Below are 27,068 nucleotides of genomic sequence, written 5' to 3'. Positions count from 1 at the left end.
GTCAGGATTGAGGTGCACTGGATGAGCTGTGCCCAGCGCCAGCTACAGGATTAGCACAGAATGATGCAGGTCAGGATTGAGGTGCAATGGATGAGCTGTGCCCGGCGCCAGCTACAGGAATAGTACAGAATGATGCAGGTCAGGATTGAGGTGCACTGGATGAGCTGTGCCCGGCGCCAGCTACAGGAATAGTACAGAATGATGCAGGTCAGGATTGAGGTGCACTGGATGAGCTGTGCCCGGCGCCAGCTACAGGAATAGTACAGAATGATGCAGGTCAGGATTGAGGTGCACTGGATGAGCTGTGCCCGCACCCGCTACAAGAATAGTACAGAATGATGCAGGTTAGGATTGAGGTGCACTGGATGAGCTGTGCCCGGCACCCGCTACAGGAATAGTACAGAATGATGCAGGTCAGGAATGAGGTGCACTGGATGAGCCGTGCCCGACACCCACGACAGGAATAGTACAGAATGATGTAGGTCAGGATTGAGGTGCACTGGATGAGCCGTGCCCGGCACCCACCACAGGAATAGTACGGAATGATGCAGATCAGGATTGAGGTGCACTAGATGAGCTGTGCCCGGCAACCGCTACAGGAAAAGTACAGAATGATGCAGGTCAGGATTGAGGTGCACTGGATGAGCTGTGCCCGGCACCCACCACAGGAATAGTACAGAATGATGCAGGTCAGGATTGAGGGGCACTGGATGAGCTGTGCCCGGCACCAATTACAGGAATAGTACAGAATGATGCAGGTCAGTCAAGATTGAGGTGCACTGGATGAGCTGAGCCCGGCACCCACTAAAGGAACAGTACAGAATGTTGCAGGTCACGATTGAGGTGCACTGGATGAGCTGTGCCGGGCATCCACTACAGGAACAGTACAGAATGTTGCAGGTCACGATTGAGGTGCACTGGATGAGCTGTGCCCGGCACCCACCACAGGAACAATACAGAATGATGCAGGTCAGGATTGAGGTGCACTGGATGAGCTTTGTCCGGCACCCACTACAGGAATAGTAAAGAAAGATGCAGGTCAGGATTGAGGTGCACTGGATGAGCTGTGCCTGGTGCTCGCTACAGGAATAATACAGAATGGTGCAGGTCAGGATTGAGGTGCACTGGATGAGCTGTGCCCGGCACCCACCACAGTAATGGTACAGATGATGCAGGTCAGGATTGAGGTGCACTGGATGAGCTGTGCCCGGCACCCACCACAGTAATGGTACAGAATGATGCAGGTCAGGATTGAGGTGAACTGGATGAGCTGTGCCTGGCACCCACTACAGGAATAGTACAGAAGAATGCAGTTCAGGAATGAGGTGCACGGGATGAGCTGAGCCCGGCACCCACTACAGGAATAGTACAGAAGAATGCAGTTCAGGAATGAGGTGCACTGGATGAGCTGAGCCCAGCATCCACGACAGGAATAGTACAGAATGATGCAGGTCAGTCAGGATTGAGGTGCCCTGGGTGAGATGTGCCCGGCACCCACAACAGGAATAGTACAGAATGATGCAGGTCAGTGAGAATTGAGGTGCACTGGATGAGCTGTGCCCGGCATCCAGCACAGGAATAGTACAGAATGATGCAGGTCAGGATGAGGTGCACTGGATGAGCTGAGCCCGGCACTCACTACAGGAATAGTACAGAATGATGCAGGTCAGTCAGAATTGAGGTGAACTGGATGAGCTGTGCCCGGCATCCACCACAGGAATAGTACATAATGATGCAGGTCATGATTGAGGTTCACTGGATGAGCTGTGCCCGGCACCCACCACAGTAATAGTACAGAAGAATGCAGTTCAGGATTGAGGTGCACTGGACGAGCTGTGCCTGGCAGACACTACAAGAATAGTACAGAATGATGCAGGTCAGGATTGAGGTGCACTGGATGAGCTGAGCCCGGCACCCGCTACAGGAATAGTACAGAATGATGCAGGTTAGGATTGAGGTGCACTGGATGAGCTGTGCCCGGCACCCGCTACAGGAATAGTACAGAATGATGCAGGTCAGGATTGAGGTGCACTGGATGAGCTGTGCCCGACACCCACGACAGGAATAGTACAGAATGATGCAGGTCAGGATTGAGGTGCACTGGATGAGCTGTGCCCGGCACCCACCACAGTAATAGTACAGAAGAATGCAGTTCAGGAATGAGGTGCACTGGATGAGCTGAGCCCGGCACCCACTACAGGAATAGTACAGAATGATGCAGGTCAGTCAGAATTGAGGTGCACTGGATGAGCTGTACCTAGCACCCATTACAGGAATATGATGCAGGTCAGGATTGAGGTGCACTGGACGAGCTGTGCCTGGCAGACACTACAAGAACAGTACAGAATGATGCAGGTCAGGATTGAGGTGCACTGGATGAGCTGAGCCCGGCACCCGCTACAAGAATAGTACAGAATGATGCAGGTTAGGATTGAGGTGCACTGGATGAGCTGTGCCCGGCACCCGCTACAGGAATAGTACAGAATGATGCAGGTCAGGATTGAGGTGCACTGGATGAGCTGTGCCCGACACCCACGACAGGAATAGTACAGAATGATGCAGGTCAGGATTGAGGTGCACTGGATGAGCTGTGCCCGGCACCCACCACAGGAATAGTACAGAATGATGCAGATCAGGATTGAGGTGCACTGGATGAGCTGTGCCCAGCAACCGCTACAGGAATAGTACAGAATGATGCAGGTCAGGATTGAGGTGCACTGGATGAGCTGTGCCCGACACCAACGACAGGAATAGTACAGAATGATGCAGGTCAGGATTGAGGTGCACTGGATGAGCTGTGCCCGGCACCCACCACAGGAATAGTACAGAATGATACAGGTCAGGATTGAGGCGCACTGAATGAGCTGTGCCCGGCACCAATTACAGGAATAGTACAGAATGATGCAGGTCATTCAAGATTGAGGTGCACTGGATGAGCTGAGCCCGGCACCCACTACAGGAACAGTACAGAATGTTGCAGGTCACGATTGAGGTGCACTGGATGAGCTGTGCCCGGCACCCACTACAGGAACAGTACAGAATGTTGCAGGTCACGATTGAGGTGCACTGGATGAGCTGTGCCCGGCACCCGCCACAGGACAGTACAGAATGATGCAGGTCAGGATTGAGGTGCACTGGATGAGCAGTGTCTGGCACCCACTACAGGAATAGTAAAGAAAGATGCAGGTCAGGATTGAGGTGCACTGGATGAGCTGTGCCTGGCAACCACTACAGGAATAGTACAGAAGAATGCAGTTCAGGAATGAGGTGCACTGGATGAGCTGAGCCCAGCACCCACGACAGGAATAGTACAGAATGATGCAGGTCAGTCAGGATTGAGGTGCCCTGGATGAGATGTGCCCGGCACCCACGACAGGAATAGTACAGAATGATTCAGGTCAGTCGGATTGAGGTGCACTGGATGAGCTGTGCCGGCACCCGCTACAAGAATAGTACAGAATGATGCAGGTCAGGATGAGGTGCAGTGGATGAGCTGTGCCCGGCACCCACCACAGGAATAGTACAGAATGATGCAGGTCAGGATGAGGTGCACTGGATGAGCCGTGCCCGGCACCCGCTACAGGAATAGTCCAGAATGATGCAGGTCAGTGAGGATTGAGGTGCACTGGATGAGCTGTGCCGGCACCTGCTACAGGAATAGTTCAGAATGATGCAGGTCAGGATTGAGGTGCACTGGATGAGCCGTGCCCGGCACCCACTACAGGAATAGTCCAGAATGATGCAGGCCAGGATTGAGGTGCACTGGATGAGCTGTACCCGGCACCCACCAGAGTAATTGTACAGAATGATGCAGGTCAGGATTGAGGTGCACTGGATGAGCTGTGCCCGGAACCCGCTACAGGAATAGTACAGAATAATGCAGGTCAGTCAGGATTGAGGTGCACTGGATGAGCTGTGCCCGGCACCCGCCACAGGAATTGTACAGAATGATGCAGATCAGGATTGAGGTGCACTGGATGAGCTGTGCCCGGCACCCGCTACAGGAATAGTACAGAATGATGCAGGTCAGGATTGAGGTGCACTGGATGAGCTGAGCCCGGCACCCACTACAGGAATAGTACAGAATGATGCAGGTCAGGATTGAGGTGCACTGGATGAGCCGTGCCCGGCACCCACCACAGGAATAGTACAGAATGGCGCAGGTCAGGATTGAGGTGCACTGGATGAGCTGAGCCCGGCACCCACTACAGGAATAGTACAGAATGATGCAGGTCAGGATTGAGATGCATTGGATTAGCTGTGCCTGGCACTCGGCACAGGAATAGTACAGAATGATGCAGGTCAGGATTGAGGTGCACTGGATGAGCCGTGCCCGGGACCCGCTACAGGAATAGTCCAGAATGATGCAGGTCAGTGAGGATTGAGGTGCACTGGATGAGCTGTGCCGGCACCTGCTACAGGAATAGTTCAGAATGATGCAGGTCAGGATTGAGGTGCACTGGATGAGCCGTGCCCGGCACCCACTACAGGAATAGTCCAGAATGATGCAGGCCAGGATTGAGGTGCACTGGATGAGCCGTGCCCGGCACTCACAACAGCAGTAGTACAGAAGGATGCAGGCTAGGATTGAGGTGCATTGGATGAGCCGTGCCCGGCACTCACCACAGGAGTAGTACAGAATGATGCAGGTCAGGATTGAGGTGGACTGGATGAGCCGTGCCCGGCACTCGGCACAGGAATAGTACAGAATGATGCAGGTCAGGATTGAGGGGCACTGGATGAGCCGTGCCCGGAACTCACCACAGGAATAGTACAGAATGATGCAGGTCAGGATTGAAGTGCACTGGATGAGCCGTGCCCGGCACCCACCACAGGAATAGTCCAGAATGATGCAGGTCAGGATTGAGGTGCACTGGATGAGCCGTGCCCGGCACCCACCACAGGAATAGTCCAGAATGATGCAGGCCAGGATTGAGGTGCACTGGATGAGCCGTGCCCGGCACTCACCACAGGAATAGTACAGAAGGATGCAGGCTAGGATTGAGGTGCATTGGATGAGCCGTGCCCGGCACTCACCACAGGAGTAGTACAGAAGGATGCAGGTCAGGATTGAGGTGCACTGGATGAGCCGTGCCCGGCACTCGGCACAGGAATAGTACAGAATGATGCAGGTCAGGATTGAGGTGCACTGGATGAGCCGTGCCCGGCACTCGGCACAGGAATAGTACAGAATGATGCAGGTCAGGATTGAGGTGCACTGGATGAGCCGTGCCCTGCACCCACCGCAGGAATAGTACAGAATGACGCAGGGCAGGATTGAGGTGCACTGGATGAGCTGAGCCCGGCACCCACTGCAGGAATAGTACAGAATGATGCAGGTCAGGATTGAGGTGCACTGGATGAGCCGGGCCCGGCACCCACCACAGGAATAGTACAGAATGACGCAGGTCAGGATTGAGGTGCACTGGATGAGCTGAGCCCGGCACCCACTTCAGGAATAGTACAGAATGATGCAGGTCAGGATTGAGATGCACTGGAAGAGCCGTGCCCGGCACCCACTACAGGAATAGTCCAGAATGATGCAGGTCAGTGAGGATTGAGGTGCACTGGATGAGCTGTGCCGGCACCTGCTACAGGAATAGTTCAGAATGATGCAGGCCAGGATTGAGGTGCACTGGATGAGCCGTGCCCGGCACCCACTACAGGAATAGTCCCGAATGATGCAGGCCAGGATTGAGGTGCACTGGATGAGCCGTGCCCGGCACTCACCACAGGAGTAGTACAGAATGATGCAGGTCAGGATTGAGGTGGACTGGATGAGCCGTGCCCGGCACTCGGCACAGGAATAGTACAGAATGATGCAGGTCAGGATTGAGGGGCACTGGATGAGCCGTGCCCGGCACTCACCACAGGAATAGTACAGAATGATGCAGGCCAGGATTGAGGTGCACTGGATGAGCCGTGCCTGGCACTCACCACAGCAGTAGTACAGAAGGATGCAGGCTAGGATTGAGGTGCATTGGATGAGCCGTGCCCGGCACTCACCACAGGAGTAGTACAGAATGATGCAGGTCAGGATTGAGGTGGACTGGATGAGCCGTGCCCGGCACTCGGCACAGGAATAGTACAGAATGATGCAGGTCAGGATTGAGGGGCACTGGATGAGCCGTGCCCGGCACTCACCACAGGAATAGTACAGAATGATGCAGGTCAGGATTGAAGTGCACTGGATGAGCCGTGCCCGGCACCCACCACAGGAATAGTCCAGAATGATGCAGGTCAGGATTGAGGTGCACTGGATGAGCCGTGCCCGGCACCCACCACAGGAATAGTCCAGAATGATGCAGGCCAGGATTGAGGTGCACTGGATGAGCCGTGCCCGGCACTCACCACAGGAATAGTACAGAAGGATGCAGGCTAGGATTGAGGTGCATTGGATGAGCCGTGCCCGGCACTCACCACAGGAGTAGTACAGAAGGATGCAGGTCAGGATTGAGGTGCACTGGATGAGCCGTGCCCGGCACTCGGCACAGGAATAGTACAGAATGATGCAGGTCAGGATTGAGGTGCACTGGATGAGCCGTGCCCGGCACCCACCACAGGAATAGTACAGAATGACAGAATGACGCAGGTCAGGATTGAGGTGCACTGGATGAGCTGAGCCCGGCACCCACTGCAGGAATAGTACAGAATGATGCAGGTCAGGATTGAGGTGCACTGGATGAGCCGGGCCCGGCACCCACCACAGGAATAGTACAGAATGACGCAGGTCAGGATTGAGGTGCACTGGATGAGCTGAGCCCGGCACCCACTACAGGAATAGTATAGAATGATGCAGGTCAGGATTGAGATGCATTGGATTAGCTGTGCCTGGCACTCGGCACAGGAATAGTACAGAATGATGCAGGTCAGGATTGAGGTGCACTGGAAGAGCCGTGCCCGGCACCCACTACAGGAATAGTCCAGAATGATGCAGGTCAGTGAGGATTGAGGTGCACTGGATGAGCTGTGCCGGCACCTGCTACAGGAATAGTTCAGAATGATGCAGGCCAGGATTGAGGTGCACTGGATGAGCCGTGCCCGGCACCCACTACAGGAATAGTCCCGAATGATGCAGGCCAGGATTGAGGTGCACTGGATGAACCGTGCCCGGCACTCACCACAGGAGTAGTACAGAATGATGCAGGTCAGGATTGAGGTGGACTGGATGAGCCGTGCCCGGCACTCGGCACAGGAATAGTACAGAATGATGCAGGTCAGGATTGAGGGGCACTGGATGAGCCGTGCCCGGCACTCACCACAGGAATAGTTCAGAATGATGCAGGCCAGGATTGAGGTGCACTGGATGAGCCGTGCCCGGCACCCACTACAGGAATAGTCCCGAATGATGCAGGCCAGGATTGAGGTGCACTGGATGAGCCGTGCCCGGCACTCACCACAGGAGTAGTCCAGAAGGATGCAGGCCAGGATTGAGGTGCACTGGATGAGCCGTGCCCGGCACTCACCACAGGAATAGTACAGAAGGATGCAGGTCAGGATTGAGGTGCACTGGATGAGCCGTGCCCGGCACTCGGCACAGGAATAGTACAGAATGATGCAGGTCAGGATTGAGGTGCACTGGATGAGCCGTGCCCGGCACTCGGCACAGGAATAGTACAGAATGGTGCAGGTCAGGATTGAGGTGCACTGGATGAGCCGTGCCCGGCACTCGGCACAGGAATAGTACAGAATGGTGCAGGTCAGGATTGCGGTGCACTGGATGAGCCGTGCCCGGCACTCGGCACAGGAATAGTACAGAATGATGCAGGCCAGGAATGATGTGCACTGGATGAGCCGTGCCCGGCACCCAATACAGGAATAGTACCGAATGATGCAGGTCCGGATTGAGGTGCACTGGATAAGCTGGGTACTGCAATGTTAGGGGATGCTGCAGGTCAGAATGGCATTGAACTAGGTAGCCTGTGTGAGGCTCCCAGTGCTGAAGTGGACCTGTGCAGTGCTATGGGTCAGGAACGAGGAGCACGTGTACAGCTGTACATAGATCCCAGTTCTTTAATAACATGTGTGAGGTCAGGGTTCATATAACTGTATAGCTGTCATCGTTGGAATATCAAGAGGGGTGAAGGTCAGGGTGGGGGTTCTCCACGATATGAACCTTAGATCTGATGCATATAAACTGCTTGAGGACATCCTGGCATTAGCTCAGGAGCTAAAGCAGAGCGTGTCCCTCTGTTACACCTGTCTCCTTCATTTCCTCGTTCGCCTTTCTTCCTTCCCTACTCCTTTCCGCGTTCCTGTTGCCCACTTCCCCATCCTCTCCCTCACCTCCCTTCCCTCTCGTCTTTGCGATCGCGTTTTCCTCTGTAGGCTTGTTTCGGAGCACGTCCTGTCCCTCGCATAGGTGCTGCCCCGGCTCCGGGTAGGGCGGTGCTCGGTAATTAGTGCCATCAAAGAGCTATTAACCCTTGACTTGCAGCTGCTATTTTTAAAGCAGGGTTATGAGAAATGAGCGCCACTGCTTATGGGCGCACTTTCAGTAATGCACCAAACCCGGCGGGCCTTGGCTTGCCATCAGTAATTGTCAGGCATCTCCGCCCAATGAGACGCTGAGGTGTGGGGCCTCTGAGTCTCAAATGAAATATACATGCCCAATGCCTTTTATGTATCACTTAATGCGGGCAGGTAGCCCGTTTTTAAGAGCTTCTTCGCCTTTGGCAGAGGGGAGATCCGTGGCACAAGGAGGCGAAGTGATTTGTCCAGGATCACATGATTTGACCAAGTGGAGAATCTAAGATTAGAACGCAGGCATCCTTGAACCACAGCAGCTTATTTAAAGGGTTTAAGGGATGGTATTATGTTCCTTCGGTAAGCAAAGGAGTTGGCCGTGGCCCAGCAAGCACTAGATAATAATAATAATAATAATAATAATAATAATAATAATAATAATAATAATAATAATAATAATAATACGTTTTCATTGATATAGCTCTATTACCCGAAGTGCTTTACACAGAGCATATTTACATACATTATGATTACCCAATCAAAATTGGTACCCACTTTATCCACCTCGGAAGGATGAAAGGATGAGTTGACCGTGCAGGATTTTGAAACTGCAGATCAAACAAAGATCACATCAATGAGTGCTCAACCCGCTGAGCTGCCTTAAAGGCGGATTAGGCCTCACCGACACACGTGGCAGAAAACCCTACACAACGCAGGAAGGTGCACCCCCAAAATTCCTCTTGCTCTCTTTTTGGTAGTAGGGGAAGGCAAATCTGCTTCTGGGAGAAAAAGTGTGTAGTGTGTATATATGCATGCTACGTATAGCATGTCCCTTAGGTAGCTCAGCTTGTTAAATGCTCACCCCCGAGACATCTATGGTGAGTCTGCAGAGCACAGTCTTGTATCCCTTTATCCGTTTGAGGTCAATAGCCATTACACTGGGTAATAATTGCACCTATTATCACAGTTCGTAGACGCACTGGCAGCGTGCAGGAGCATAGTGTAACACTGATAGTATCCGCATCAGTATTATTCTATATTTCAGTTTGCTTGTGCCATGTTAGTCAAGGGTGATATAAAAAATGATGACCCAAAAAGCCAAACGTTCGATACCTTAGTTAGGCAATCAAAGTCATTTAGTTTTAAGCTTTCATAATCTTCAGAGCACTTGTCCTACATGTATATATATCAGCCTCCTGCATGCTTGGCTCAGAGGTGTGTAGAAAGCATAGGCTGACCAAGACTTGCCAAGAGTTACGGTGAGGCTGTGGGTAGGAATGGGGACCTCCCAGACTCCCTCTGTCCAGCAGCAACCTGAGTGGCTGAAGGGAGCATTTTAGCCTGGCCCAGATTTGCATGAAAGGACGTCATCGCTGGACGGGCTTGCCTGATGGAAGAACGGTTTTGGTAGGTCTTCAAAGCTGGGCCCCGAGGCCTCTAAACACCATGGACCTGGGACTTTCGGTAGAACAACCCACTCAGTGGTAGTGGGAAGGGCTGTATCGAGGAATTCTGGGCAAATTGTTCCCACACATTGGTCTAGTGCAGGCTTTTGAGGCTCTCCTACTAGGACTCAGCACTTTTGGGGCTAAACACCAGCTTTCTGAAAGTATAGTATAAGGGGAGTGATCTGCTCCCCCAAAGTCTCTGTGGTGTGTCCCCAGGTTTGAGCAGACTGCCCAGCACCACCCTGGATCGGGGCAGCAGCTCTCACCATCTGGCACCTCCATTACCAAGAAACTTTTGTCATGGCCACCCTGATCTACTCTCTTGGTCTGGGGTGAATGCACTGTGGCTCTCAGGACGGGGAGCAGGGGGGGGGGCAGGCTTTCTGCAGTCAAGGATTCATTCTCCGATGGGGCTGCGCATCAGTGTCCTCCACACTAGGCGCTATTTCTAGGACAGAGTTCAAATTAGACCCATCTAGAATCAAATCTTAATTAAGTCATTGGGGTAGGCACTCTATGCGAGGGTAGAAGGCCACCAATTGGGAGTGTGTCCCTGTGGTAACCCTTATTTGTGGAGACCCCGTAATTTGGCTAACATTGTGCATTATGCCAGCGTCTTTCCCAGCCGGCCTGGAGCGTGCCTCTTCTTCCCCCAAGAGAAGATACAGGTGTATGTCCTCAGCCTCTAGTCTTCCTTGTCCTGGATACAGTGCACAAAAGAGTGGGCGAGGAGCAAACTCTTCCCACTGTTACCTCGATGATGCTCCCCTGTCTGAGTCAGGACCTATTTAGTGCTTCATTCATTCATTGACTACCCTCCTGTCAGTAACCAGAGTGCATCCTTTTCCCCTCTTTGAAAATGTCTGCCCTCTGCATTGCTTTACAGGGTGGGTTGTATTTTGTAGTGTGCTAAAACTGTCTGTTGTGATAATAATAAAGTAGATATTTGTATGCAACCTTGACTGGACGGTCCCTTTTTATCAAGGACCAGATTGACACCCTTGCTGCAGCCTCGATCTTTCCTCTGCTTTTGACATGGTCAACCGTGCCATCCTGCTCAATCATCTTTGTAACAACCTTGGTATTACAGATCATCAGGCCCTGGCCTGGTTGACCTCCTTTCTCACCGACCGACCCGCTCGGGTACAACTGGGGTCTTTCCTTCTTTTATCTTTCTCTCTACTTGTGGTGTTCCCCAGGGGCCTCACCTCTCTCCCTGGCTCTTCAACCACTACTTGGCACCTTCTGCCCACCACCTTGCTACTTTCTGCTCCAATTTTCAATGTTATGCGGATGACACTGAGCTCTCTTTCAGGCTCCCCTCAGCCCCTCTGCTTCTTCTCTCAGACCAGAATGTCTGGCCGCAATTCAGCAATGGTGTCCCACCAATGATCTCTGCCTTAATGACAATAAAACTGAGATTCTCCTTGTTGGGACACCCACTCGCTGGTTTCCTCTCTCTGGCCGCCCACTGTGGGTCCTCTTCCTGCTCCTTGCTGTGAGGCTAAGAACCTTGGAGTCATCTTTGACTCCACCCACTCCTTCTCTCCTCACATCTCTGACATCTCTATTAAGGTGAACTATCAGCTGCACCTCATCAAAGGTATTCTTCCTTTTCTCACTTTCTTCTGAAGCTCGCTGTCTCCAGAGCTCTGGTCCTCTCTAGGCCGGACTATTGCAACAGCCTCTTTCTAAATCTTCCTGGATCTACTCTTTAACCTTTACAACTTATCCAGAACAAGATTATGAGTCTTGTCCTTGGCTTTAAGCCCAGGGATTGCATCTTTCCAGCTCTGAAATCTCTTCACAGGCTCCCAGTGGCTGCAAGGATCAACTTCAAGACACTCTGCATCATCCACAAGGCTTTCATGGGCCTGGGACTGCTCTACCTCTACCTGTAGTGTGCTAGAAATGTCTGTTGTAGCAATAATAAAGTAGATATTTTTATACAACCTTGATTGGCCAGTCCCTTTTATCATTGGGTAATAATTGTCTTTTCGCTGTGTTGCAACTAACCAACGATCCACGACCTTGCGGAGATAAGTCTGCCGTTCCGTCAACGTTACCAAAATTGGACAACGAGGTTTATAATTTGCTTGTGTTTCCAATTTGTCCGATTCCTTCGGGCGTGCAAGAGGTGTGGGGCTGATTGATGGTTTAGAAACTGATATTCACCCCCAGGCCACTAGTGCCCCGGAAGTTGATTTGTCAGAGTGCCACTTGGGGAAACAATTTCCAAGTGCCGATGTTTCTTTTTACAAACTATTAACATCAGTTACTTCAGTCAGATTAGGTTCAATGATGCGCACCAACATTGCAGCTGCCGAAATGTATTGTTTTTTTAGTGAGAGCTCCCATCAGGAAGATTGGTATCCACAATGAAAATGTGTCATCCACCGGAAGCAGCAAGTCTATCGGTGACAGGGGGAGTTTAGGATTCATGTTTTCTCAATGAGTAAAAGCGTGTGGCCCCCCAAATTGGTGAGAATAGCTATGTTGTCATATCCATTAATTCCTTAACGGTTTCCGGTGTTTGATAGTACACCAATACCTGAGGCCAGGCTTTAGCGCCAACATGCAAAATTTACAGAATTCAGTTTTTCTGGTCCCAGGATAATTTCTGACCAAACTCCAATTCGGCACAATTTAATTTCATTTTCTTAACAACCCTGCTTTGGATATTAGGGAGTAAGGGGATTAGTTGTGGGTCGTAAATATGCTTACAGCCCAGTCCACTGTCCTTAGGTGGTGAAGGTCTGCTGCCAATGACCAAAATGGTGGTGAGCATAAAGTGGCAGATGATCAAGGTGGTGAGGATCTGCATAATACGGTGTTAGATGCATCAGGTATTGGTTAGGTGAAAGTTGCAGGCTTTGTTGGTCGCCCTCATAGCTTGAAGGTGAAGCAGGAGGTAATAGTGGCGTTGACCGGTGCACAATGATGGCTGGGTAAATGTTTTTCTGGTCATTTTAGAATGTTGGGTAGTGTGTTGGACTAGAGTGGTAGCTTAGAGGGATGGCATAATGGGTTGGATACCACTCCTGGCCTCATCAGAGCAAGTATTCCTTACACCACACAGGGGTCTGCAGCTCTATAGATATTTTGGAATATGGCTCTCGTGAACCCTCGCCATTTACTCTTACAGATAGGGCTAATGGGAGTTGTATTTCAAAGTAGCTGGATAGCCAAAGGTTGCAGACCACTGCCATATGCCTTTTCAGGCCTTAACAGTCATGTGACCCACCCACCCCTACATAGAACCTCTAGGTTTATTACTGAATGTCCCACTGTACTCGACAGAACATTCTGGAAGCCAGCATGTTCCATGATGCTAAGGTTGGCGCTGAAGTTGGCCCTGATATTGTCAACTTGAGTCTCAACTTTAGACCCAGAACCAACTCCTTTCCTGAGCCCTGGATGCTCCGGAGTGAAGGGCCTCTTCCAAGCTGGATCAGGCAAACTCTGCATCCTAGAAATGTCCTTGGCGCAGCAGGTTACCATTAATTCTGTCAGTTTGCCCTGCCAATCATGGATGATACCCAAGAGAGTGATCAATCAAACTACAACATGGTGTAAAGCACGGCGTCTCTGATCCCGAGCAGAGACTTGCGTGTCTGTTTTCGGGCCACTGGCAGGATTTGTATTCCTCGTAGCTGTGTAAGAAGAAAATAATTTGTTGAATAGAAGCACGTAGCGGCTATTAATATGGGAGTGGGGTTATTGTACCGTTAAGAAAGCTGGCAGATGGAAAGAGCCATCCTCAGGTGAACAGATGTCGGACTTCTTCAGGCAGCGTGCCGTTACATTACAAAAAAAACGTATGAAAGCTGAGAAGAGATCTTTTTGTCAGAATTTACATGTATAATCTGAGTGGAGCTGCCCCTAGCCTGGGGCATATCTTTCAGTGTGCAGCGGGGCCTGTACAGGCCTGTCTGTGTGATCTGCAGTTGGCACGGCGGTGCTCTTCTTACAAGGCGCCGGCTAGAATTGGGAGGGGGGGGGGTGGGGAGTGCAGCAGTGTCTCTCAGCTACGGTGGGGGGCATAGTGTGTAGCGGAGTAAACTGAATGGGGAGCGGGGAAAGGACTCCCCAGCTCCCATCTCGCTGCTAAGAGATCGATTAAATGTGAAATGGCGCTGTTCCGAGGTAACCCTCAGCCATGAGCCAGAGAGAACTTCTATGGTGCCACGGCCATACGATAGTTTGAGAAAATGCTGTGGTGTAACTCGGCTATGAGGTAGGAAAAGAATGCATTAATATGTAATGCCGCATCAGCGACGCGGTAGAAACTGCGCTGTGGAGCCACCTCCATGTATGAGGTAGAAAGACCATGCAATGAAACCACCTCAGTGGTGCGGTAGAAATATAATCGCGGGCACTGGAGCACCAGAGCAGATATGAGGCAAGCAAGTATATCATGGTGGGGCCAATTCAGGTGTGAGTAACAATACAATACGTGCAGCTACCTCAGAGATGAGGAAGACATATATAGTACACTCCTATATGACACCACTTCATATAATACAGTGGTACGGTGTGGCAACACCTCAGGTCTAGGGTTTATATAAATAAAATGCAATGCTATTTGGTGGCACATCATCTATGAGATGGGTCTAGAATACAGTGTTCTGTGGTGCCTGCCACCTCAGGTATGAGGTAGACATAAATAACATGCAATGCTATGTGGTGGCACCTCATCTATGAGATGGGCCTAGAATACAGTGTTCTGTGGTGCCTGCCACCTCAGGTATGAGGTAGACATAAATAACATGCAATGCTATGTGGTGGCACCTCATCTATGAGATGGGCCTAGAATACAGTGTTCTGTGGTGCCTGCCACCTCAGGTATGAGGTAGACATAAATAACATGCAATGCTATGTGGTGGCACCTCATCTATGAGATGGGCCTAGAATACAGTGTTCTGTGGTGCCTGCCACCTCAGGTATGAGCTAGACATAAATAACATGCAATGCTATTTAGTGGCACCTCGTCTATGAGATGGGTCTAGAATACAGTGTTCTGTGGTGCCTGCCACCTCAGGTATGAGGTAGACATACATAACATAACATGCAATGCTATGTGGTGGCACCTCGTCTATGAGGGAGAGCTAGAAAACGGTGGTCTGAGGTGCCACATCGGGCATAAGGTAGAAATAGAATGCAATGACATGCGGTGCCACCTCATCTCTGAGGTAGGTCTACAGTACAGGGGCCTGTGGGCCACCTCAGGTATGAGGCAGAAATAAAATCACGATATGTGCTGCAACCTCATCAATGAGGTAGGCCGGGAATACAGTGTTCTGTGGTGCCACCTCAGATATATGGTAGGCATACAATGCAATGACATGCAGTACCACTGCATCTATGAGGTAGTGCTGGAATGCAGTGGCCTGTGGTGCCACCCCAGGTATGAGGTAGAAATAAAATGCATTGGTATGTGGTGGCAACTCTTCTATGAGGTAGAATTAGAAAACGGTGGTCTAAGGTGCCACCTCAGGCATAAGGTAGACGTAGAATGCAATCATATGTGGTGGCACCTCCTCTCTGAGGTAGGCTTACAATACAGTGTTCTGTGGTGCCACCTCAGGTATGAGGTAGACAGAAATACAATGCGATGGTATGGAGTCCCACCTCATCTTTGAGGTAGGGCTGGAATATAGCTTTCCGTGGTGCCACCTCAGGTAGAAGGTAGAAAAATAATGCAATGATATGCGGTGGCACCTCATCTATTAGATGGAGATCAAGGTAATACTACGTGACATTATGGTTACACTGCAAGAACTAAAATCTACCAAACGTTGCCACTTATCGTTACTAACACAGCTATAACGTCCCCGGCCATCCATTACACAAGGCATCTCAATCGACATCACAAATGATATCATGGATGACGTCATTTATGGCACTGACACAATCAAAGATATATTCAAAAAAGGCTAAACTGCAGGAGTACAAGACAAATGTCTTTGGCCTTCAACCGTGCCCCAAGCAACATACCTGGACTCCTAATACCTGCGAGTGAACATAGCTGGATATCATGTAGGGTACAGAGGGCGGCGAGTTATGATTTCACATGTGTTTAGGTATTCATGTGTAACCACAACATTCCTACTTCTGCACAATTCATTGGGGATATGTGTTTTTTTTATTTATTTTTTAATACGCTTATTATATCACAACTCCAGGGAACCATACTAATTCCCCCAAACAAAGTATACCCTTTATTCCTATAGGCATCCTTCCCGCTGTGCGTACAGGTCCTGACCTAGTGGGGGCTCAACTGCCCACTGCCTACAGTTTCACAACTGATAACTGTTCAACATGGGCTCTGCCTGTACCTTAGCGGCCTCTCAGCAACGCTGCTTTTCTGGAGAGTGTCAAGTTCTGACACATGCCAGAGGAATCAGATCTCGGTCTGTGTGGGAATCGAAAAGTGCAACAGAGGAGGGGAAAATGGGAGCTGCGGGGAAAGCTAAAACGCGCATGAAAGATGTGTGCAGTTAAGAAGGTGCATAGGGGGTAGGGATGGCGCTTGGAGTAGTGTGCATGCCTGTGGAGTCAAAGCATACCACGGGTCAGAAAAGTACACATGATCAATGCTCCTGGGTAACCTCGTATGCCAGTGTGGGAAGTTCCTAGTACTTACAGGGAAGCCTGCAAATGAGTCACTGATTGGTTGCATTGTTGGCGTCGCACGCGCCCCAGCTCATCCTTAAAGTGTGGAGGCGAGTTTGTCTTTTAGGTGTTACCGTAACATGACAGACATTGGAGAGCGTTATTATTTCTGGGGTTGCTCAGCTGATTGCCAGAAGCGACAGCCTAGATTGTACCGTCTGCAAGGCAGATGAGGTTCATACACAGGGGAAGAGACACCAGGCGTGGGGGCGGTCCCTCAGAGGGCCATACTTCTATGGGGCATGTTGGAGGGCCGGTGCAGGGTAGTATTCTGATAATGGATTGTAACATATTGTCTGAGCTTCCACTTGTTTTTAAAATGCAGCCTAATTAGGAGTAGAGATGGCATGGGTTATTTAAAGCGTATGGTTCATAGAGAGTACTGGATGAAGCAATATGGGTTATGTACCCCATGCAGTACTTTCTTTGCCCACTAGGAGGTACTTAAAAGAGCATGCTTGTACCGGTACCACCGAGCTCCAGATGAGGTCCATAGTCTAATGTTGGTGTGGACATCTTGACCATGTTTTTCATTAAGCTGCAACAAGAGATGCTGCGGGCTGAATCCGCCAGAGGATGCTGTGCACTGATCGTGCCTTTTTACTTCTGGCTCTTTCAGAGATCGCGGGGAACACAGATGACATCCCCCTGGTACGCTGGCGGCAGCAATGGATGGAGAATGGGACCCTGCTCTTCCACATCCACCACCAGGATGGCTCACTGGGCCCACCCGATCGTGTGCCCACCGAGGAAGCCCACCGCGAGACTGCGGAGGAGGAGCTGCGCATCCTACACATATCCGTCATGGTGAGTCAGGGCTGGGGGGATCCAGTCTGTCTCTGTGGGAAGTGACGGTGGGCAAAGCAGTCTTCATGCAATGATGGCATCACACAAATGAATGGCTCTGGTTTGTTCTTTGCCCACACACACACCAGTTCTGTAAATTTACTATAGTAGTTGGCTGTACTCAACCTCCAAGTCTTACAGTGTGACAACGTCCATCCCCTGTGCATTCCGCATTCCCCTGGCTCTCCTGGCCTCCCCTGGCACTTGCCTTCTCACTGGCCCTTTCGCCCGTACCCGCACTCCTCCCCGGACTCCGCACTTCCTGTTACTGCACTTGCACAATCCGAATGTCATAAGACCTAATAGGGATGTTTTTGTTTTTGTCCTCCCTGTCCCCCACCTCTCTTGCCTTGTTGCGCCTTGAAACACATTGTGCATAGGCGCATTATAAATACCCAATTAATAAAACTGCACATTCCCCTTGGCATCAACTCTTAGAGGCTGAATATTTGCTGAATGAAGCACCAATTTGGTGCCCGCATTTGATTGTGTTCTGGCAGTTACCTTATGTTGCCCAGCCCTAGACCTGGCCCTGCGCATGGCCACCTGCATTCATGACCTGTCCTGCATCTCCTGCTAACACGTGCAGATACAAAGTACATTTCTGTCTCTCATGCACAAGCATATCAGGTGCGCTCATGCACCTTTAAATGTATCGGCACGGCTTGCCATCCAGGGCACTTGACATTGCTTGTTTCTCTGCGTTGTTTCCACTATCCCGGTGTGGCTGTCTTACCTGGCTGTTTGACCGCTGATTGTGAATATGAATTGAGACAGATGCTTATGGCGATTAAATCATCAAAAACATTTATAAATAAAAAACTTTTTTTAAAAGTTGCACATTACATCTCTTGTATTTTACAATTGACTTTAATTTTACAATAATTTAGTGTAAAACAAAAGTGAATTGTTCAATACAAAAGATGTCTGGAAATGTGTTTTGATGCATGTTTGTACAATGTTCCTGTCCCCTTGATACCGTTTTGAAATGTCTTGAGTTGCATGATCGTCTTTTCCCCTACCCTGCGTCTACTTCCGGGTCAGGGGGAAACAGGGAAATGGAGAAGATGGAAGGAAACACGTTTGACGAGTATTCCTGTTAAGCTGAGCAGAGACATATAACAGCCCTATGAAATAAAGGTATATACAATACACAGATCTTATTATACTCATAAAGGTTTCGAGGTTATTACTGTAATGCCTGGCTGTTTTCGGAGCAGCACGCTTTTTGCTAAACCCATTGATATTCCAGCGGAATGTGTCGTGCCTGTAATGTGTCACCCCCTCCAGGGAGCATGGTATCTCCCAGGAGCTCGTGGCAGTAGCCACGTCACGAAACTGAATAAAAGGAATGGGCGGTCTCCCGCGCTTTCAGTCTTGGAATATGAAACCACGGTGTGTTTGTGTCCTCATTACGCAACACCAGGCTGGTACTGCGTAGCTAGCCGAGGGCCTGCGCTGCAGGGCCCTCCACCATGGCAGTGTCCCTGCCGGGCAACACTGTCCCTCGTGTCCGGCAGCCATATCCATGGAACCCCTGCTGGGCAACTCCATCCTGGGAGGCCGGTGCCCCTGATGGGCAACGCTGGCGTCATCAACATGAAGAGGCTTGGGTGCCCCCAAGCCATGCATGAGCCCATGTGCTCACGGGCTGACTGGGTGCCCCCAGTCCCGAGCTGTCTGCTGGGTATCCCCAGCCTGGATGTCCTGTCAGGTGCTCCCGACATCTGCAGGGTGATCCCTGTCTGAAGTCCCGCTGTGTGTCCGCAGCCTATGGTCCGCTGGGTGCCCCCAGCATGTCGATTGGGTGCCCCCAGTCCTGTTTGCCTGGTCTGGGTACCCCCAGACCCACGACTTAAAAGTGCCTTCTCCCGTATTGCTGACATATGTTGCTCCGCCTTTGGATTCTCTTTCTTGCGTTTTGCTTTTGTGTTGTCCAACCTTCCTGCTGACTGGTGCATTGTGTTTGTTTTCCATATTTAGTCTATCAAACCTTTCCATACTTCTTCTGTTATTAACGCCATGCATTGATCATCTTCTGGATTTAATCTTCTGAATGTCCCCCACTGCAAACGAGACAAGTCATCTGCAAGGTAATTTTCTCTCCCAGCGACACGCCTGGTTTTCAACTCAATGTTACACTTTGGTGTAACCCCTGTTATTGCCTTCAGAATCGTCAGTACTTGCTGGCTTGGCTAACCATATTGGGAAACTCTCCGGTACGTACGGTGGTGTTCTTCGTCAGACCCTTGCTATGCCAAGCCATGGGCCGAACACCTGCACTCGATTTCTCGCCCAAATGTGCCCTAAAGCCTTTTCCTGTTGCAGCTTCCATGTACAGCACTGCTTGTCCCTATCATTTATGGCCATTCTCCATATCACGGAGCCATTGAACTTCTTTAGGAATTCTTCCCAGACAGATTATTCCTTTCTCACATTCTTCCCCAAGCGGATGTTTGAGTTGGCCCTTTAATATTCAGCTCAATATATCTTTCAAAAATGCACCCTTGTCTCAAAGTTCAATTTACCTGCTAATGATTGCAGTTCATGCACTAATTTTTAGGGAAGCAATTGTGTCTAACATATCGTCCACCTTGTATTTTAGGGATACAACTTTCTCCTTTGAGTGTCGCCATTGCAATGACCAGAAATTATATAATGCGTGCAGGACCTACTTTTTTCTCTTCTACTAGTGGGATGCCCCCCACTCGTGGGTGTTTCCTGAATGTTTGCAACACCTGACCATAACGATTGGCACTTCTGGTCTGACAAACAAAAAATCATCTAGGCAGTGTACTACCAGTTCCCGGCAGGATTCTCATAGATGCCCATTGAAGGAAAGAGCTGAAGCACACAAAGTATACGCATGGTACTGAGCAACCCATGGGCAAGCACTTGTCAAAAAAATATTTCCCTTCAAAGTAGAACAACAGCCACAGGTGTGAGCTCGTGTCCACCTGGAGAGTCATCTAAAAGATCTCTTGCCTGGCTTTTGGACTTTTTCTAAGGCCTCCTGAAAGCTGGCGTATGACCCTGATGCTTCTATGTGTGGTATCTCATCATTCGCAGACGTACTCGTTGGGTGGGATCAGTGATGGATGAGTCGGAATTCTCCTCACCTTTCTCTTTCTTCGGTACTAAGCCCGATGGGGAACAGATGGATCTCTGGGAAGGGATCTGTTCGAATGGGCCACTTATTCTCCCCAATGCAAGCTGTTTTTGTATTTTCCTTCTTACTACATCTACACCTGCTAATACTGATTTCAGGTTTTTTGGAATGTCCGGTGAGGTAGGACCATTGTAAGGGATGGCAAAACCATGTTTTAAGCCTTTAGTACATTTGCTGACCTTTTTATCTGGACATTCCTAGAGCCATTTGCCCTTGGACTCCAGGTTTATCAGTGACTTACATAATGAAAAAGTTCCTGCAACGACGTTTGACTGCAGCTGGCCTATGCCTCTTGTTAATGAGTAGGTACCCGTTGTACATTTAAAACAACTGTGCTGGCCACCACACTGGCTACACTGGTGGCGGAATCGGCACTCACTTCCCCAGTTGCAAAACCCTTTCTCGAATGTCCAACAGATTGTTGAGTGTTTGCTGTTGCCCCCACCCTGCTGGGCGACAGTGGTCTGGCGTTAAAGCAAGGGTACAATCTCTGGCTCCCAACCTGTTTCCTCCGAAAGGAATAGTTTATTTTGTTTTGCTGCTGGCTACCTGTGGCAAATCAACTTCCGGGGCAACAGTGGTCCAGGGATGAATATTGGTTTCTAAACCATCAATTGATATTGATACACCGGAGTGTGTCGCGAGGGAGAGAGAGATGCCCCGGGCCAGGCGGTGAATATAGTGAACTGAGGGTGCCCGCTTCCACAAGTAAAGCCGGGCAGCACTCTGCTGTGCCGACAGCCCCAGCTGCATCAATACCGGGCCGGCGGCGTTGATTTCTGCAGCTCCACGTCAGAGCAGAATAGACTCAAGCCAATGTAGCAGTGAAGGGAAATGCTCAGTGTTCAGAGTTTTCAATGAGAAAAGAGCTGTGCATCAGCGCGTATTAAATAAATGTGTATGGGCCCCCACAAAGATTTGGGGCGCCGGCAGTGAAAAGAAATGCTCCAACTTGGAGTGATAAAAACAAAATGATATTGATATTTATATTGCTATTTTATTTCTATCACGCTCATACACAAGTGTTTCAGAGCGTGACAAGGCAAGGAAGGGGAACAAGGGAGAACAAAAACAACGATCTTACTAGGCCCAGTGACATTGAGAACATGCAAATTCAGGGGAGAGGGAAGGGGGAAAGTGCAGGGGGGAGGGGAAGAAGTGGAAAGTGCTGAGCAAAGGAATAAAAAACAACAGTGGTAGTGCAGCCAGCAAGTGGCAAGTGCTAGGTTTAAGGCACAGACCGGGGGTGTCTGATTAGTGCAGAAAGGGGGTGGCGTGCTGACTGTAGGGTTATAGATACAGACCCAAGTGCAAGGGTTGCCAGTAGGCAGTGTAGGTGCGTGGCAGGGTGACAAGGAACCTGCGTGCGAAATCAGAGGGTAACCAGGCGCACAATGCAGAAGCAGAACAGATCAGCAGGGGAGAGGAGGAATGAAGGCGGAAGCAAATAGGAAGGTCTTGAGGTGCTTCCGGAACCGGAGATAGTTCTCCTCAAGTTTCAGAGTGGCAGGGTGGCTGTTCCAGAGGGAGGCCCCAGCCGAAGACAGAGATCTACCCCCAGCTCGTTTCTTTGAAAAACGACTGACTCTGAGGGAGTTGCAGGTGGAGGAGCGAAGGGCTTGAGAGGGAAGGTATTTACAGAGGGACAGTTGAAGTAGAAATAGGTAGATTATGAAAGAGGCTGTTGCAGTAATCCAGCCTAAAGAGAACCAGGGCTCGAGAGACAGTGAGCTTCTGGGGGAAGGAGAAGAAAGGCAGAATGCCCTGACAAGGTGCAGTTGGAAGTTTGACTTTTTAGAGACATCAGAGATGTGGGCAGAAAAGGAGAGTGTGGAGTCGAAGATGACCCCAATGTTCTTAGCCTCGCAGGTGGTGGTAGGTGGAGTGCCAAGGGAGGCCGGCCAGAGAGGGACAGGAAAGTAGGGTGAAGGTGTGCCGATGCGGAGGTTCTCCGTCTTGCTGGTATTCAGGCAGAGATCTTTGGTGGCACACCAATCCTAAATAGCAGACAGGCAATCAGAGATGAGAGAAGGACAAGAGGTGGCCAAGGGAAGCTGAAAATTAGTTGAGTGTCATCAGCATAGCACTGAAAAGTGGAGCAGAAAATGGCAATGCGATGGGCGAGAGTTGCCAGGTATCGATTGAAAAGCCAGGGTGAGATGTTAGACCCCTGGGGAACACCACAGATAGATAGTGAGATTGAGGAAAGGAAGGACCCAAGTTGGGTCAAATAGCCCTACACCTCTAGTACACCAGATGAGGTTTGAACAGATTGGAAACGCAAGTAAATTATAAACCCCCTTGTCCAATTTTTGTAACGTGGACCGAACGGCAGGCTTATCTCCGCAAGGTTGTATCTTGTTGTCAAGAATACTTGTCTCTGTGCTGGTTGGCGGATCTGGAACTCTGTTCAAGGCATCTCGGATGGCTTTTGTGTCTGCAGCGTGTCAACAGTCAGTGGTGCATCCGGTCGCGGTTTGAGAGCATGACTATCTCGGAAATGTCCTTAAAAGATGGACGCTGATTGATGCTTGTTGTGGCACTCCACCTCGCTTCTTCGAGGGACTCGTGTCATCCTTTAAGGCGGATAGCCCAAAGCTGAGGAAAGTGTTTTCAGGCAACAGCCTTGTCCTTTGTCCAGAGACTCTCGGGCACTTCCTACCTAGGAAGCTTGCTGGCAGAACCTAGCAGGGCACGCTGTGTGCTGGCTGGGTACCGGTTCTGTAGCTGCTGGACGGGTCCTCTGAGTCTGGTATCTCCCTCTGTATCTCCCTCTGTTGCCTGTTAGGGGAGGGAGATTGCTCCGCTCTTGGAAATCCTGGCCTTCCTTCACTGTCAGAACATGTAGGCAGACTGTACCCTCAGCCAGGCTCCAAATGAGTCCTCCTTCTTACTACTTTCGATGTCCTCGGATGACCTACCACAAGAGGGTCTCAACCCTCTTTTAAAGCCAAATGGGCTTCAGTGATTGGTGCAGGCTAAGTCTACCTTAAGGAACCAATCCTGGGTCCCCATTAACAATCTTCTGTTATGCGTGAGGTCATAACCAGAGTGCTTCGCAACAAGGAACATATTGCTGAAAACATGTACTACTAAGTCCGACCCATCTTGTTGTGGATCAAAGTGTCTCACTGGTTTATTGAGCTCTCTGTGGCTCCTGATGAAAGCGCAGGTCTCCCTGCAAGTTTGTGGCGAGAACAGACTTTCTGTCCCCATCAATTCACATATTTCTTCCCTCTGAAAGGGAGTATCCCTGCAGGGGTTGCCTGCTGTAAACAGTTGTCCCAGACATTCCATTCAATGCCCTTCATACAGAGGGGTGGGAGCTAGCTTCAAGTTGACACATTGCATATCAAAGAGGTCTTGGGGTTTCCTGTCCCATGTTGCCAGTTCTGCAACCCAGGCCTATCGCAGGCCTGTTTCAATTAACTCATCAGTATGCGCTGCCACCAGCAGACCTTAGACAATAGATAGGGTGTATCCATGGATACTTTGATATTTTAATTAGGCTGGCCATAGCCGGATGAAAGTGTTGCCTTCCCCCTTCCTGAGAAGCTTTGATGTACCCATGGCTGTCACATTCCAGCTAAATGTGATGGGGAGGACTGTACCTGTAGGCTGTCTCCTCCCAGAGTACACATGATTATAGTTTGTTGTGCGGTAAGCAGAGGAGAATGTGTGTGGATTAGCCCCACACATTTTCTGAGGTTGATCTCCCATCATTAATTTTCATTATGAAACTTCAAAAAGATCCCAGGCAAGCGCACATTCCCCGTGCAGATGAATTCCTCACATGCCCCCCAGCCTCAACATGTGAACCACCACCCTACTGAGGGTCTGGTTCATCATCAAGGCGAAAGTACCAGCTGAGGCCATCTGCATTTCCATGCTGGGAGCCTAGCTTGTGCTGGATGTCCATATCTCATCCATGTTGGGATATGGCCGAACACAAAAGCTTAGGGTTCTCCCCGTGCATGGCCATTAACCATCGCAGAGGCTGGTGGTCTGTGTGGATCGTAAGGTGAGACCCAAAGATGTAGGGTTTCAGCTTCTTTATGGCCACATGACTGCATAAGCCTCTTTTTTTATGATAGCCCTGTTACTTTCCCTTTTTGTCAACCACCTGCTGATGTAGGCAACAGGTTGCTCTACCACTTCAGAGTTCAGCTTCACCAACACTACTCCAATCCCAGAATAACAGGCATCTGTCTGAATTATGAACCCCTAACCATAGTCTGGCACTTTCAGAACTGGGGCCCTGCACAATCCATCCTTTAAATCCTGAAAGAAGTTTTGACAGGTGGGGGTGCAAGTTACCTTCTTTGGCATCTTCTCAAAAGTTACATCATTCAGGAGCATGGCAATGGTCCCATACCTCATGATGAACGACCAGTAGTACCCGGTGAAATCTAGAAAGGCTCTAACGTGCGTCTGTGTGGTGATGATGTCCCAATCCTTCACAGCCTGTACCTTTGCTTTGAGAGGTTTTTTCTTACCTCCATCTACCAGGTGGCCTAGGTAAGTGACGGTACCCTGCACTTCGTGGCCTTGATAGTCAGACCTGCATTCTGCAGCACCTGAAGCACTTGTTTCAGGTGGGATAAGTGATCATCCCAGGTGTGGCTGAACACAGCAATATCGTCTAAGTAGGCAACATTGAAGATTTCCAGAGCAGACAAAACCTGGTTAACCATCCGCTGAAAAGTGGGAGGGGCATTCTTTAATCCGAAGGGCATCCCAGTGAACTGATAATGTCCCTCCGGGATTGAGAATGTGAACCTCTCTCTCACGCCATCTGTCAAGCTGACCTGTCAATACCCAGCTATGAGGTCAAAGTTACTTGGCAGTGCTGAGCTTGTCATTGAGCTCATCTGCCCGAGGAATGGGGTGAGCATCTGTCTTCGTGACAGAATTGAGCCCCCTGTAGTCTGCAGAATTGAGCCCCCTGTAGTCTGCACAAAGTGAACCTCAGTCTTCCCACCAGTGGTCTTTCTTTAGGGACTGGTACCAGTGGGCTAGCCTAGTAGATGTGGGATGGTTCAATCCCTCCTAGGGGCAGCATCTTGGACATATCCTCCTTGATGGTGTCCCTGACTGTATCAGACATCCAGTGAATCCTAATCTTCACCGGATTACTGTCTCCAGTGTCCACATCATGGGTGCACCAATCTGCACGACCTGGAGTCAGTGAAAACAGACTGGCAAACTGTCGCAGTAAACTGCCACAGTGTGTCATTTGCTGTTCTGACAGGTCTGTTACAAGGTTGACACCTTCAACTGGACTATCTGTGGCTTCAGTGTGCATGAGGTCTGGGAGGGGATTGGTCTCCTCAGTCTCTCTGTCAGTCACTAATGCCATGACCAAGTAATTCCACCTATAAAGGGATTTAGTCGGTTGACGTGAAATACCCTGCACATCTGTTTAGGTCGTCTCATGACAATGAGATAATTTACCTCACTGACTTTTTCCAGAACACAGTAAGGCCCAGTCCACTTGTCCTGAATGGCACTAGCTTTGACAGGCTCCATAATACACACCCTCTGTCCTGGAGAATAGACTGTCACTGTGACCTTCTGGTCGTGCCAGTGCTTCATCAGCTCCTGACTGGCCTTTAGGTTTCTCGTTGACTGTAACATTTACTTTGCCATTCTAGACCGTAGGCCAAGTACATAGTCCACAACATCTTGTATAGGGGATGACGAGTTGCCATCCCATCCTTCTTTCACTAGACTGAGGGGACCTCCTACACGGTGTCCAAACAGAAGTTCAAAGGGACTAAACCCTACTTCTTTCTGTGGCACCTCCCTGTAGCCGAACAGAAGGTATTGCAGGAGAATATCCCATTTTCTCCAAGGGTGCTCTTCCAAGCCACGTATCATGCCTTTCAGGGTCTCATTGACCTGCTCAACAAGCCCATTTTTTTGTGGATGGAAGGATGCAGAGAACCAGTAGGTGACTCCACACTATTCCCACATAGCCTTCATATATGCTGACATGAAGTTTGATCCCCTGTCAGAAACGACTTCCATGGGGAATCCAACATGGGAGAAAATCCCAATAAGAGCCTTCGCAACCACAGGACCTTTAATGCTCCTTAGTGGGACAGCCTCGGGTTACCTTGTGGCATGGTCTACCACCACCAAAATATATCTGTTCCTTGAGCTAGTTTGAGGATCCAAAGGACCCACAGTATCCATGCCTATTCTCTCGAAAGGCCCTCCAACCGCAGGTAGTGGAATTCAGGGGCTTTTGTGGCACCACCTGACTTGCCAGAAGCTGAACAAGTCAGGTATAACTAGACAAATTAATTAACCTTTATGCTGAACTGCAGCCAGTGAAAGTGTGCAGACAACCGGTCTGATGCCTTAGTCACTTCCACTAAATTTGGTGAGCCAAATCCAAAGGAACTTTCTGTGGCACTGGGAAATCACCAACCTTCTGGTGCCCTCATCCTTAAAGTCTT

General features: G+C 50.0%; 1 protein-coding gene across 2 annotated transcripts in view; it reads left to right on the top strand.

Moving 5' to 3' along the window:
* Positions 1 to 27,068, top strand: part of ASTN1 (astrotactin 1) — a 1,300,999-nt gene that overhangs the window by 384,085 nt on the left and 889,846 nt on the right. For both annotated transcript variants that reach the window (XM_069641148.1, XM_069641147.1), the window contains exon 2: positions 17,209 to 17,396. In XM_069641148.1, the coding sequence (XP_069497249.1) occupies positions 17,209 to 17,396 (188 nt within the window). The remainder of the gene's footprint in view (positions 1 to 17,208; positions 17,397 to 27,068) is intronic.

The sequence above is a fragment of the Ambystoma mexicanum genome, chromosome 1q, assembly GCF_040938575.1.
Source record: "Ambystoma mexicanum isolate Mex_15411 chromosome 1q, UKY_AmexF1_1, whole genome shotgun sequence".
NCBI classification, from domain to species: Eukaryota; Metazoa; Chordata; class Amphibia; order Caudata; family Ambystomatidae; genus Ambystoma; species Ambystoma mexicanum.
The sequence above is the reverse complement of the archived record's forward strand: the minus strand, read 5'-3'. Positions and strand labels throughout refer to the sequence as shown.